The sequence below is a fragment of the Sinocyclocheilus rhinocerous genome, unplaced genomic scaffold (genome assembly GCF_001515625.1).
Source record: "Sinocyclocheilus rhinocerous isolate Xijiao unplaced genomic scaffold, SAMN03320098_v1.1 scaffold821, whole genome shotgun sequence".
In the NCBI taxonomy this organism is placed as follows: domain Eukaryota; kingdom Metazoa; phylum Chordata; class Actinopteri; order Cypriniformes; family Cyprinidae; genus Sinocyclocheilus; species Sinocyclocheilus rhinocerous.
Window position 1 is genome coordinate 510083 of NW_015623656.1, and position 14785 is coordinate 524867.

General features: G+C 36.2%; 3 protein-coding genes across 3 annotated transcripts in view; 2 read left to right on the forward strand and 1 right to left on the reverse strand.

The window, feature by feature from the left end:
• The window catches only part of tmem120ab (transmembrane protein 120Ab), a 14045-nt gene extending 11311 nt beyond the window's left edge, over positions 1 to 2734 (reverse strand). Inside the window, exons 1-9 of the mRNA XM_016522626.1 lie at positions 2666 to 2734; positions 2470 to 2588; positions 2250 to 2366; positions 2091 to 2150; positions 1605 to 1700; positions 1432 to 1521; positions 1193 to 1258; positions 214 to 275; positions 6 to 98 (exon numbers count right to left, since the gene is read on the reverse strand). Coding sequence (XP_016378112.1) covers positions 6 to 98; positions 214 to 275; positions 1193 to 1258; positions 1432 to 1521; positions 1605 to 1700; positions 2091 to 2150; positions 2250 to 2366; positions 2470 to 2588; positions 2666 to 2734 — 772 coding nt within the window. The remainder of the gene's footprint in view (positions 1 to 5; positions 99 to 213; positions 276 to 1192; positions 1259 to 1431; positions 1522 to 1604; positions 1701 to 2090; positions 2151 to 2249; positions 2367 to 2469; positions 2589 to 2665) is intronic.
• A 1833-nt stretch (positions 2735 to 4567) lies between these two features.
• LOC107716312 (glycerophosphodiester phosphodiesterase domain-containing protein 1-like) lies at positions 4568 to 8903 on the forward strand. Its single transcript, XM_016522725.1, has 7 exons — positions 4568 to 4703; positions 5464 to 5585; positions 5728 to 5817; positions 5906 to 6039; positions 7325 to 7384; positions 7620 to 7671; positions 7856 to 8903. The coding sequence occupies exons 1-7, from the start codon at positions 4568 to 4570 to the stop codon at positions 7982 to 7984; spliced, it is 723 nt and encodes a 240-aa protein (XP_016378211.1). The 3' UTR covers positions 7985 to 8903.
• Positions 8904 to 10329: 1426 nt separating this feature from the next.
• Positions 10330 to 14785, forward strand: part of ypel2b (yippee-like 2b) — a 17506-nt gene continuing 13050 nt past the window's right edge. Inside the window, exon 1 of the mRNA XM_016523347.1 lies at positions 10330 to 10477. The gene's annotated coding sequence lies outside the window, so the exon portion shown is untranslated. The remainder of the gene's footprint in view (positions 10478 to 14785) is intronic.

The window sequence follows — 14785 nt, forward strand, 5'->3', positions numbered from 1 at the left end:
CTTACCAACAGTCAAATCCAAGTTGTGTCTTTCTCCCAGTGCTTTTAGCCTGTAGAGACACCCACTTTGATAGTAGTACTGAAGATACTGCACAAAGCCTGTGAGAGAAGGTGATACGTTTGCCTTCAGAATCGCTCAATATTGCGGTGTTGGTATTTTTCCCACAACAGATGTTTTACAAGGTGGTGTCTCCATGAAGAGTTTGTAACTTACTTTGATACAAACAATAGACCAGAAATTGGTTCCTGAAAGACTGGTATTTTTCACCATCTGGCCTGCATATACAACAGAAGTGTTGTTTGAGGACAATTCACTGATTCAAAACAACTGTATTGTTTTAATGCTGATCAGGGTTACTTTAGTATCACTGAGATACGTGGTTTTTTTACATTTTTTATAAGGTATTTTATTTCTGTAAAAGTTTATTTGATTTCAGGTAACAAAAAGTGCTTTAAGGTTTTTTGTTTTAATAACTCGTTCTAATAACTTGTGCTGCTGATACATTTAAAATCAACATAAAATGTGCCTATTTAAATTTAAAATACACATTCTTGCACTCCTAAATAATTTACATGTTAGCATTATTCCAAAGAAAACAACTGCAGTGTTATTTTAGTATTATTTTTATACTATTATTTTATTAAATTGGGTAATTTTAGTTTAAGTTCATCATGTGCTTTTGTCAATTTTATAAGTTTTAGTTTTTTAATATTTCTGTTTAGCTTTAATCTTTATTTTTATTTTAGTAATTTCAGTATTTCAACTTAAAAATATATTATTTTATGTTATAATTATTTATTTTAGTTTGTTGCTATTTTTATCTAATATTTATATTTTATTGTATTTCAACTTTACAAATATTAGAAATATTAAATTTTATTAAAATATTATTTTAAATAGTTTTAGTTTTGGATATAGTTCAGTTAAGAACAACAAAACGGATGTGTTGTCTTTATACTATTTAATCAAGATGTAATAACTTGCTCTTGCAATATCTGTTCTTTTCCACTGGTGTCACTTTGGTTGTATGGGCTATTGGATAGTATGGGAACGCCACTTTACATGATTCAATTGATACACACCTTACAATTTACAATCCAGTTTCATTCAATAGTACACTACACTAAAAAAAATAGCATGTGAATGACAATTTAAGTAACTGGTCTGAAATAAATAGTTTGAAATGACCCACCAGGTTAGCATGACTCCAGACAGAAAGGTGGAAATGTAGTGGTGGAAAACCCACCAGCCTTTAATCCTAAAAAAAAAAAAAAATTCAAAGATTGTACAGATGGCACAAGCCAAAAAGAGAAGGGCCTTGAGACAGCTTATTAAACCCATTACTGATCAAACATTTCTTGTGTGACAGCAGCAATGTCACATCTTCAAACCTGAAAGTCTCTTAGACAGTTTCATCTGACAGTTTCTGACCTGGATCCATTGCTGATGAGGATGCTTTCACGAATCGTCAGTGTGCAATAGTACCAAACCAACAGGAAGTTAAGAAGGGCATCCACAACTCTACAGACACACAACAAAAGACAGGCATGAAATGTGATGTGAGGGAAAGTGTGTCAGTCAGACCTGTGTGAACTCAGTCTTACCTGTAGCTGATGAAGAAGCGACAAGCGAAGGTCAGCAGGAACAAAGTCACAGTCACATACAGCTTGAACCTTTCATACTCATCCTTGTATTCAGCTCTACAATAAAAAGTTTGCAGGTATAAGATGACCTATTCAAGACTGTATTCTACAACAGCTGAAAGAAATTAATGTATGTATTTATTTAAGGTTTAAATGTGAATTAGCTAGTATTCTATTTTGTTGTAAATTCTTTGTTTAAATACATTTAATTTCGTTTTTGAGTTATAAATGTATTTATTCTTAAATTGTAAACACAAAAAAAAAATTTGCCAAATGCAAATGGTGCAAGAAAACTCCAGATATATTCTCTGAAAGCAAGCCTTAACGTCTTATGAAAAATAAATGTATCATGTATGCATAAAGTTAACATAAAGTTACAAATCTATTGATATTCAGTATTTAAGTACATTTGAAATATATTTAAAATATATCTTTTTTGGTGCTTACTTGGCCTCTTTGCTTGGAAGGTTGACATTCATACTCCCAAGGACAAGACTGAGATAAATCCTTGAAACGATAAGCAGAAATAACAAATAATATGTATCTGCAGCTTCTGAAAACAAAGCTTAGTTGAAACAACCTTTCATTTGAACAAACTTTCAGTACCCATTTTTCTTAGGAAGAAATGCTTCCATTTGAAAGATTAGGCTCGGCATATTTCGGATGTGATCTTTGGCCTCCTTAACCTCATTCTTCTCCTCTTCTGTCAGTCCTTTATTGAACCTATATGATTGGGAACGGAAATTGAACGGTAAGAGGCAACAATCATATTCAATAAAGTTTCAGCATAACAAAAATGACAAAAAAAACAAAACGTTTTGTTTACTTAATCAAAGCCTTTAAATTCTCCTTTAAATTCTTTTTCTGTCCAGCGATGGAGGCAGCAAAGCTCTTTTGAAGTTTGGAGACTTCCTCTAACTTCTGCAGGTAAAGCCGATGGGTCTCCTGGACACACAAATGCTTTATTTAGTGAAGGTCTATTGTTATATGGACATTCAGAACAAATTCAGAAAATCATTTACCTGAAGCTGCTGCAGTTCTTTCTCCTGAAACTTCCATTCTTGAAGGGCTTTTGCGAGTGCTGTCGACATGTAGAACTTTATCAGTTACAGCTATTCTAACCAGGTTCCTCTTTCTTAGATTACAAGGCAAATTCAGTCAAAAACCAACTGTGGTGGAAACACAGCAATGTCTTAAATGCTGATTTCTATGCTGTATTTAAAGAGAGCTTCGGTTTAGAAGCATTTCAATTGACAATCTTTGTCGTATATCAGATTTCTTAGCGATTGCAATATAAGCTTGAACTTTGTAGTGAACTTTGACAGACCAAATTGACTGACCTTTGATACACTTGGTTCAGTTGCTTGCAATATATAGGAAGGGCGACATATTTAGAGCCACATAGTGAATTCTGATCTATGGAGAGAGAAAAAAAGTTGAATTGTGCTGATTACAGACATTATATTGCATATCTAAATAGGTTATTACTTTAGAGAACAGAGTCATTCATGCTGAAGTCTCATGCCTTGGTTGCATAACACAATAATCCCTCATAAATTCCATTGATGTAAAAGAACACTTGAACGGCTGAAAAAATGAGATCTTGAACTTTAGTCGATAGATAACACCTGTCACCTTACATCATACCAGCATTCAAGTGAAATATAGAGAATTTTGTTTTAACATCTTTAACCGAGTATCATTTCCATTTCACTGTCATTTCAATTCATTTGGTGTCCCATTAATTTATTTAGCTTTTAAAACATTAGAGACAAATGAGATACCTATTAGATGTCACATAAAATGTTAAATTATATCACAAAAACTAACATTAGTTTTTTTGTTTTTAATTATTACATTTACTGACAATTTTGATGTTTTATATTTAATGCTAGAAAATTACAAAACCACACAAATAAGGGTATTTTATTTAGACATTGTAGACATTTGATGACAGACACATACCAGCTTGGTTAGTTTATTCAACAACTGCGCTCTCTTCAACATGGGACTCGCTGACGTCACTTCCTCGGAAGTCCGTGACTTAAAGAAACATTCCACACAACTCTACAGACATGAAAAGATTAAACAACATTTTTAAAAATTCACCGAATAATAAAAATGGTCATCATTTACTCTCCCTCAAGATGTTATGAATGAGTTTCCTGTTGAACACAAAAGAAAAATGTTTGAAGATTGTTTGTAAGCAAACAGTTGACGGTAGCCATCAACTTCCATAGTATTTTTTTTCCATATTTACATAATACTTTTCTTCCATTCATAAGTCAATGGCTACCATCAACTGTTTGCTTACAAACAATCTTCAAAATATCTTCTTTTGAGTTCAACAGAATAAAGAACCAGGTTTGAAACAACTTGAGTGTCAGTAGGCCTAAATAATGCCAGAATTTTCATTTTTGGGTGAACTATCCCTTTAATTTTCTTTCACTGACCCTTTGTTGTAAAGGAAACCGTTTGTTTAAAGCGGAATGGATCTGACACGAAGAACTTTATTTGTCCATGAGCATCCACTTGCGTTTACTCGCGTCATCAGACGCTTGTAGTGCGCATGCGCGTTCCTGCGACTGTAGTATTATTACTGACTCGACTGCGCAGGGGGGTGGCCTGTCAAGAGATACTGGACTGCAAGCCCATGGGTGGGTTAACAGAGAACTGCATGACGGTGCAAATAAAGAAGGATCTAATCCGACTGACACTACATGCTCTGCCTTAAAGCTTCACTCTGCTTTCTTCTGATCGCTGTTCAAGCGCGGCAGCGGCAGCTGGCCAGCGGTGCTGGATGATACCGGCCGGTGCGTTGACTTCTGCAGAGGCTGTCGCGTTTCACGTCACTTTTCAATGAACTGTAGTTATACAAGTAGCTTTACAGGACTGACTTGCTTGTCCGACTGATAAAAGTAAAAATGAGCGCCGCTGTTTATGTTTTATCTACGGTTACCGGATATGTGCTCACCTCGGCGTTACTGCTCAAGTGGCCGTCTCTGCTGCATCGGCGAAAGAAAGAAGCCTTCCGGAGCAGACACATCTCACACCGCGGCGGTGAGTGACAAGTGACTGACTTGTCGCTGCTTTATCAAGTCTACAGCTGTCCGAGGCTTTTCATCGTTTATCCATTCACTCTTTTTCCTTGTATTCCAATAAGACCTAGTGAGCTGTGATGTACAAAATGCTCACTTGGTAGGAAGCTCACTAGGTTTTGAGACACAGTCAGTGAATGAATCTTACAGGGTTACATTCATAACATTGCTGACTGTAGCCTTATAGTCATGCACTTAGAACATTTTTGTCTTGTCTATGTAATGGAAAGCCTGTTTTTATCTTTAAGTCATATCTCATGGTACCTTCATGTTGGGCCAGTGTTGGTTCAGAGTATTTTTTTTTAAATAATTTTATAGTGTATTTGAATCCTGGAAACAAAGTAGTAGTATGAAAATAAATACAGTAAATAAATTATATGTAAATGTCATAATGCAAAATGAATAAGAAAAAACTTTTTCTGATCCATTTTTTTGTCACAAATCAAATGAAAGTAAATTTGTAACGTTGATCATGTGAACTCCTTTGTACAGATGGCCCCATTATAGCACTTCTATTATGAAATTCATTTTTTTCTACTTTTCGGTTCATATTTTCACTCAAATTTCAGTTCATCTTTTTACTCAGTTGAAATCCAAAACAGATGCACATGTGGTCTTGGTTTTTCAGCCACTGTATAAACGTTTCAGATATGTTTTGTATACATTTAATGGTAACTAAGACATGTATGTCCAACTATTACATTATTCCTGATTTGTTTCAGAGTGCTACTGTGAAGGAGGAGATGACAAACGCATCCCTCTGCTGAGAGATGTGTTTGAAGCTTTTCCAAACACCCCTATAAACATCGACATCAAGGTCAACAATGACACTCTCATCAAGAAGGTTTGTGGGCCCCTGCTGTCCTGCTCATATTTCATTTCCTCGAATCCTCTCTCTGTGCAGCTGCTTGTCACCACTAAAATTAATCAGGTTGGTGAGACGAGTTCACCATAAGCAAAATAGTGTTTTACTTTTTTTCTGTCAGGTGTCCGAGCTGGTTGTGCGATACAACAAGGAGCATTTGACCATCTGGGGAAACTCCAGCAACGAAGTCGTTAAGAAATGTTACAAAGAGGTAATACACTGGTTATTAGTAAACAACATAACTGAACAATAAAGTATGCAAAATGTCAATATCTGACGTTTTTCTATTTGTTTTGTAGAACCCACAAATCCCAATCTTGTTCAGTTTGCCCAGAGTGCTGCTGTTACTCGGTCTTTTCTACACAGGCCTCCTGCCCTTCGTCCCGCTTAAGGAACAATTCCTGGAGATTCCCATGCCTTCAATCATTTCCAAGTGAGGAACATATGCATTTTAGTCATGCATACACTATATGGACAAAAGTATTGGGACACCCCTTTCTAATGAACAAGTTTGACTACTTTATTAATTTCCATGAGTACAAACCTTAATGTTAAAGCATATAATGATATTCTAGGGAATTCTGTGCTTCTAATTTTATAGCAACAGTTTGGACAGGACCCTTTTCTATTCTAACATGACAATGCCTCCGTGTATTAGCAAGGTTAAAAAATAAATGATTGATTGAGTCAGTGTGGAAGAACTTGACTGGTCTGCAGAAAGCCAAGTCCTAATCCCAGCTGAACACCTCTGGTGTGACTTTAAATGCAGACCTTGAGCCAAAATCTCATCACCAAACACCAATGACTTGTAAATATGGGTACAGTCATTTTAGACACTTCCAAAACTGTTGCAACAGAGATGGAAATACAATTTTTAAATACATGAATTATGTTTCCATCTCTGTTGCCACAGTTTTGGAAGTGCCTTTCTCTGTTCTAAAGAAGGGGGTGTCCCAATAATTTTGTCCATATAGTATGTACAAGTCACTGGTGTTTGGTGATGAGTTTTTGGCTCAAATATCTGCATTTAAAGTCACACCAGAGGTGTTCAGCTGGGTGTTACCTTGCCTTGACCACAGAGGCATCATGTTAGAATAGAAAAGGAAAGGAAGGAAAGGACGTGACGTGTGGCCAAGTATGGTGTCCCATACTTGGAATTTGTGCTCTGCATTTAACCTATCCAAGTGCACACACACAGCAGTGAGTACTGAACAAACACGCACACACACCCGGAGCAGTTGGGGGTTTGGTGCCTTGCTCAAGGGTCTCACCTCAGTCGTGGTATTGAAGGTGGAGAGAGCGCTGGTTATTCACTACCCTCCACCCACAATCCCTGCCAGACCTGAGACTCGAACCCGCGACCTTTGGGTTACAAGTCCGACTCTCTATTCATTAGGCCACGACTGCCCTAAAGGTTGCTATAAAATTAGAAGCACATAATTCCCTAGGATATCATTAAATGCTTTAACATTAAGATTTGTACTCATGGATATTACTAAAGTAGTCAAACCTGTTCATTAGAAGGGGGTGTCCCAATACTTTTGGCAATATAGTGTACATGCTCCTATAGTTCCTTTTCTAGTATTTAAAAAAAAATCTTTAGATTTGGTCCTTCGTACATTCAGGCTCAGCAGACTTTGTATGCTCACAAAACGAGTGCTTTGCTAGACATTTTTTGTTGGAAATCTGAGAAGTGATAAAGATTTGGTTTCTCGTAGACTCAAAGATCCTGAGCGTCAGACACGGAGTCAGCGTTTCATAACATGGCTGGCAGACACGTAAGTTTATGTGCACTCTGGCCTCAATAAACCTTTTACCTAAATATTTTCTTAGCACGGTTTATGTGTTTCTTATTGGAAAGTAGTTAACTGCCTTCTTTAGAGTTTTTGCACATTCTGGTCTTAGTGATGAAAATAATTACAAGCATAAAGAAAAGCTTAAGCTTAGCCATGTTACTCTAATACTTGCTAGAGTCGTAAATATACTAGAATTTCGATATGAATGTATTTTCAGGCTCCTCATGAGAAAAGCATTATTTGATCATCTGACGAGCAGAGGAATACAGGTGAGTGCTAATCTCCAAATGAGATTTAGGTCATACACCACTTGTTCTTTATGCTTAAGCATTGCTTTGAGTGCTGTGATGTGCATGAGCAGATGGCAGGAGCTTTGAATGGAATTTCGCTCTTGACTGGAACGTCATCATGGGACTTTTCCACTGGTCTTTGTTTTTTCCTTTCCAACCGCAGGTGTGTGTCTGGGTGTTGAACGACGAGGAGGACTTTAAACGTGCCTTTGACCTTGGGGCTACAGGGATTATGACAGACTATCCCACAAAGCTAAAAGAGTTCATGGAGAAAAAACAACTACACTCTTAAATAAGACTTGTCAGCCAAAGTAAACAATCAATTTGCTTTTCCACTGATCTTTGGCTTCTAAATGGGCCTTTTAATTACCCAACATTCTTTGATGTTTATGTCTATGAGTGTAGAAGTGGCAGCTATCAGTTCTGCATACATCTGCGATCAGCGTCGGAGCCATTTTAAACCAAACAGGTTGTCATGAAATACTTCTGTTGCGTTAAGTTCATAGCAATACATGTTATCCATAAAAAGCAGGAGGATTCATAAGAGGCTGAGGTTATGATGAGTTATCAATCATGTTGGGATGGTGTCATGATCATCATGACATTTCTGTGAAGTTTTCTCTACAGGCACTTTCATTGTATTGTTATTACAATGTGAGGATGTAAATCCCACAGGTACTTGCTGTGCATCAGTTTCTGCAATAACACCGAACTCACTAAAGAGTCAATTGTCTAAATTTCGAGACCGAAGCTACTGAAGTTTTTCCAGGGCACTAAAAATAAATACTAGTTTCAGGGGTGTACTATGGGATTGTTGAGAGACCAATAATCAGAAGGCATTATATATTTTTATGTTTACTCTGTGGTTTGATTTGACGTGTATATTTTGTTTTTGTGAATTTGTTTCTTTTGACAATAAGAGATTGTCACTTTTGAGATAAGTTGTGGCTGAAAAGATGCCTCATTATTGCTTGAAGTGTTAAGTGTAGTTTAATATATATGACCACCAGTCAGAAGTTTTGACACACCAACTCAATCTTCATTGTTACTATGTCAACATTACAATGTATAATATTAAAGAAAGTATGGTAATTATGTACCATTTAAAACATTTTATACATGTGAAAACTCATTTGAGTTGCTTCAAAACTTGTTTCTGCTTTCATTTAATATATACTTCAACTCATAATGATAATAATAATACAATAAATAACAGGTAAAATTAGTAAACAATTTCATGCATAGGCAAACTTAATATTTGTCTTTAAAAGCATCTTCATGTATTCAAGCAATAGCCTTTAGGACAAAAGGTTTTGTTATCATGAAAAACAATGTCAGTCAAGTTTGTCCAAGCTTTTGACTGGTTGTGTATATTATACACTGATGAAAGAAGTTGTGTTTGGAGTGTAACAAGGGTCATAATCAAGTGTAGTGTATAGTGTTCATGTGACATTTGAATATACTTTTGCTAAAACAGGAAAAGGTTTTATCTTTAAAATGCTGGTGGTTTTGCTGTATTGAAAGAGAATGGGTAACAGAAACATTTTCTCACTCTTTTAAGGAAAAACAGAATGCATTCAAAACTGACCTGACAGTAACTCACTCCTGAACAGAATGAATCTTAAGACTTTTAGATAATCAAGCATTTGTGGAGTTCATATGTTTCCCTCTTTTGTGAAGTGTATACAGATACAGTAACTCTTAGCTTTGTGCTGTGTTTAATTTTCTGGTTCATATTTTCTCCAAGCCACTTTCATTGGTTGTGTATGAATTCAGTGCACTGTTTTAGTTGTAAATGATAGTATTGTAATTCAAAGATTAGCTATTATAGATAATATTTGGTATCGGAAGCACAGTTCTGTTTGGATTTGTGAATATACTGCCATTAAATATATTTTATAAGTGAATTTAAACAGACTATGTCTTGCCTTAGTGTTATTATGGGCTCCCATTAAACTCTTTTGGGACTGTGGACTTTTACAGTATCTCTTAATGCACACTTTCCAAATTGTTCCAAAACGCATTTTGACCAGAAGGGGGCGCTCTATGATAATAACTAAAACTTGCTTCAACTACCAACCAAACACGTATGAAATATAAGCACTGTTTGTGAAAGTATCATATCACTTTACACATACACTACGACATAACATAATATAAATAATGTATGCAACATGAAAACGTCTTCAACCGTACATTTAACTACTTGTCATAGATTATGCTGTATGCCTTACTGCTATTTCCTAATGAGTCTAGTGTTTAAGTGTTGAAGTAGTACTTCAAGGTGTTTTAAAAAGTTTAAAATGAAGAATATACTTACATAGTTGTATTTGGTAGGACCTTGAAACGATTTCATCGAAGAATGAACACGATGAAGCAGCTTGTACCTCCAACCCCAAAGTGAAACGTATACTAAACGAACAAATTCGATTTTGACGCCAAGTTCTGCCTAAACTCCGTTAGCGCTGCAGGTAGATACCAGCCTAAATAATGATTGGTTGATATTTTTCACGTTCTGTCCAATCAGCGTAGTGTTGCTATGCCTCTGCGCCTCAGTGATTGGTGGAAGCAGTTGTCATTCGCGTTGTAGGCGATGTACAGTGTGATCGAGCCCAGACTAAACTTGGTTTACATGCACCACGTCCACACTGACCGCGAGAGAAGCGGGAGAGGGAGTTTGTCGTGATAGGAATGCACACGCAAAGTTTACTGTGAATCCTGATTTACTTTCACGGAAGAGGAACGCGTGCCACTATCTCACCACCTCGATTTCTTCTTTTCAAAGGTAAATGCTTGACATTTTAACGAGTTGTTAAATATGAAAGTTTGGTATAGTCATCTGCTTTATGTAAATCACGTTAACTGATATTGACAGTGAGCTGTGTAAGAGCATCAGGTTATGATGGCAGTTTTGCATTATAGTAGTGCTGGAGATGCTGGATGGTGTGATGTGCTGCAGGTCCGCAGTGGTGCTGCTGATGCTTGTTTATCTAACACCTCCACTATCACATCCACCAGCAGCATCAGCATCACTGCAGAAACAGCAGTGGCACATGTATCATCTCTGACAGTGATCTCCTTAATCGTTGTGTCTGCATGACATGTAAGTGCTATCAGTCATAAATGAAGACATTTCTGCATTTAGGGCTGCATTAGTGTGCACTTTATCCAGTCTGCGTCATGTCTGAGTTCTCCTATTTATAAAAAATAGAATATTCAGCATAAAAAGCATAATATTTAATAGACTATTTTACATTTAACATTCAGTAACATTCAATATTAGAATATGTTATAAAATTGTATAGAATATTCAGCATTAAATGGATCATTTAAAAGAACTGAATACAATTTAATATATTTAGATTTTTTTAAAATAAAATTGCAATAGAATATTCAGCATGCACAAAATTGATTATTTAATGGAGTAGAATAACCAAAATATCTGGTATTTAGAATTTTTGATTGAATGTTATCTAATATTTAATACTCAGAAAAAAACATTCAATAGAATATTTAGTATAACTGACCATCACTATAACACTACAATTCATGACCACACATAACACAGATTTTGCACTTTTCGTGGACTTTTTGACTTGTATTATTTTGGCTGTGTTTCAAAACCTTGTAAGCTCTCTAACTAGACAGCATTGATGGGTTTGAATTCATATTACTTTAATGACAGTTATACTGCAGCATTGAGCAGTACGTTGCGTTATCAACCTGTGAAGTTGTGATATTGTAATGTGATGATCACATTTCAACAAGTCTCACATTTTACTGCCTTTTTTAGTGGGAATTCGCTCTGGCATGTTGTATTAGGCTCAAAAATTCATATTAAATGTTGTTTATGGCTCTGTTGTCAGGGGTCAAATTTGAAAGCATGCTTGGGCTGCCATGAGGACACAGTGCAGTAGTGCAGTGTGGCTGAAATCCAGCCCCACATACTGTCTGCTGTCAGTACATGAGGTTTAGTACAGCACAGCACTCAAACAGAGAGTATTACATAAAACAATAATAAGAATTGATTACTGTTTTATATTCAACAAGCTCTCTCGTTCTTACACGATCGAATTCGGAGAGCTTAAATGCTGACAAGTAATTTCTGAAATGCTGTCAAATTCAATCCGGTCTGCAGAGATTACGTTTTTCAATAGTATTTCCTGCAGGTTTTAAGCCATGGTATTATACTGTGACACTCTGTGCATAATAAACTGCATTTATGAATGCAAATACAAGCCATCAGAAAAGGATAATTACAAAAAGCATAACATTTTAATTTTCATGACCCACTCAGGAAATTACAGGGGCTGTATAATCATTTTGCTATGACGTAACATCGTAATTACACAATTTTCCAAAATTATAAAAGTATGGTAGTCGGGGGGGTTATACAAAAAGTATGTTTGACTACTTCTGTCAAAAGTTTGGAGTATACATTTGACAAACACTTTACTATCGCATGAAGCCACAGGAGAGTTGTGAATGGTAGCTGGTAGGTCATGTGACTGATAAAATGATGGAAAATGTATGTCTGGACTTCATTCATGCTACTCATATTTATACTATATAGAACGTTTTTTTAATGGTAGTAAAGTAAGTTTTAAACCTAACGTAGTACCTGCTAGCTAGACAACATGTGACTTTGGACACAGCTTGTGTCTAAAGAGCTAGTTTGACCCAGGGTTGCCAGGTCTGTGAAACAAAATCAGCATAATTGCTATTCAAAACCAGCCCAAAACTAGTCCAATCGCGTTTTTTCTCTGGTTTTCCCCTCCGTCGGTGGTCTTCTCCATCGAAATCACATTCTGAGCGGTCCTCCTCTGTCGAAATAGCTTTCAGGATGATGGGGGAGAGATTGCTTTAAAGTGGACTAAAAAAACAGTTCACGGCAAAAGTGTAAAAATAGCCCAATTCCGTGGTAAAACTGCAGACATGGCAACCCTGGTTTGACCAACTAGCAGTTAGTCAAGGCAAAGGGTAATCAGTCTTACTTTTAGGATTCAAATTAGACCAAAATGCTTTTTTATGTAACTGACATTAAAAAAAAAGCTATGACCATTCTTAAAGAAAAATAATAGAGGACTAACTTGTCTAAGCGGTTCTTACGAAAGGAAAGAGCTATATAAAATTTCTTTAAAATAATGTTGCTCCATGGAAAAAATAACAGCATATGGGTCTACAATGATGTGAGAATTAATAAATTGTGACCAATTTCTTTTCATTTATGGGTGAATTATTCCTTTAAAGAGAATACTTTTTGTACGCAAAGAAAACAAAAATAACGACTTTATTCAACAATTGACGACATGGGGGTAAGTGATTAATGACAAAATTTTCATTTTGGGGTGGAGTAACCCTTTAATGCTCTAATGTTCTTTAGTAGTGTTTGTACTATGTTGAGCATTGCAAACCTGAAAAAACACTCGGAACAGCTTAGATCTGCTTAGAATCTGACTGAATCTTTTGTTTAAATGAGTTCATGCATAAATGAAATTGTCATAATTTACTTGCCCTTATGTTGTTCGTTCTAAACCTGTATGACTTTCTTTATTCAGTGGAAGTGATTTAACTTCAAAATATCTCCTTTTATGTTCCATAAAAGAAATAAAGAGTGACATGATGACAGCATTTCCATTTTGGTGTGAACGATCCCTAAAAACAATTGATAAAATTACTATAAAGCATCTGATAAGCTATGTTGCTTTCCATCCAGCTTGTGTCCAGCTTTGTGATCTGTGGCACAGTTTATGTATTGGTTCAGTGATCAGTATTTGAACTGGTTGTGCCTGAAGGTTCATCAGCATTCATGGATTGGATCAGAGCTCATCTGATGTGTTTTTGTCTGCATGATGAAGCCATACCGAGACTCTCTCGCTTCACTTTTATCGATCTGCCTGTTATGGGAATACAAAACCTGGATTCAGTTTGCAGCTGCGTGAATAAAGAGGAATACAAACACAAAATCCCAAGCTTCACTTTTATCGATCTGCCTGTTATGGGAATACAAAACCTGGATTCAATTTGCAGCTGCGTGAATAAAGAGGAATACAAACACAAAATCCCAAGCAAAGACATGAATAGGTTGGAAAAATCATTCGAGGGCACTAAAAGGTGGATTTGATCATCGAGTCTCAGAGGATAGTTTACATCTACTGATAACCTGATTCCACTTTTACTATAATTTATTGATATTTTCATACAAAACAGCTTATATTTCAGTTTAAATAATATTGAAACGGAACCAGTATTAACTTTGAACAAATAAAAGCCACTAGTCTCTCCCAAAGCTTCTGTGAGAGAAAGAGAAATCCATTATCTCATCTATTATGCATTTATCAGCAGTGTCACAAAATGCATCGTTTGGTCGACAGTAAACTGTAAGAAAACACCACAAGATCTTTCAGCATCGTGTCCTGAGCAAACTCGCGGAGTCCTAAAATACCAGCATGGGTCAGGTGTGGAACTGGGGCGAGAGCGGGTCACCAGAATGCTTGAGGGTTTATTTGTGGATGTGTCGCAGTACGAGTATGCGTTTGTGCCAGCCGACGGTTGTGGGTTTGTGTGGGAAAGAGCTTCGATCTATCAGTAGACTCTTTATTCTCCAAACCCACGCTTTGGCGGGGAAACAATGGACAGAACATAAGAGCGCTTTTTGCTCCAGACTCTTAAGATGGGCTCACCCCTGCCTCAACAAAGCCTTCTGACTGAAGGAGTCATGTAAAAAAAAACAAAAAAACTGGTGCATGCAAACACACTTGCTAACCGATGGACATTCTTAAAGGTGAAGTGTGCAATATCTGCACCACTATTGAACAAAATGGAAAGAGGGTTTGATCGTGCAGAAATGGCCACCATGATGTTAAGTATTTATAAGTATTTAAATATTATTCTATATCTATAGCACACCTTTCAACAATTCACACGATTAAAGGCACAATATGTAAGTTTTTATTAAAATATCCAAAAAGCACTAGAACAGTGTTATATATTTTGCTGACTTGTGTACTTACATTATCCCAAATGTTTCGAAGAATGTTTAAATCCAGAGAAATAAGCAATTTTAACTAGTGACACGGAGCGTGTCCATAGT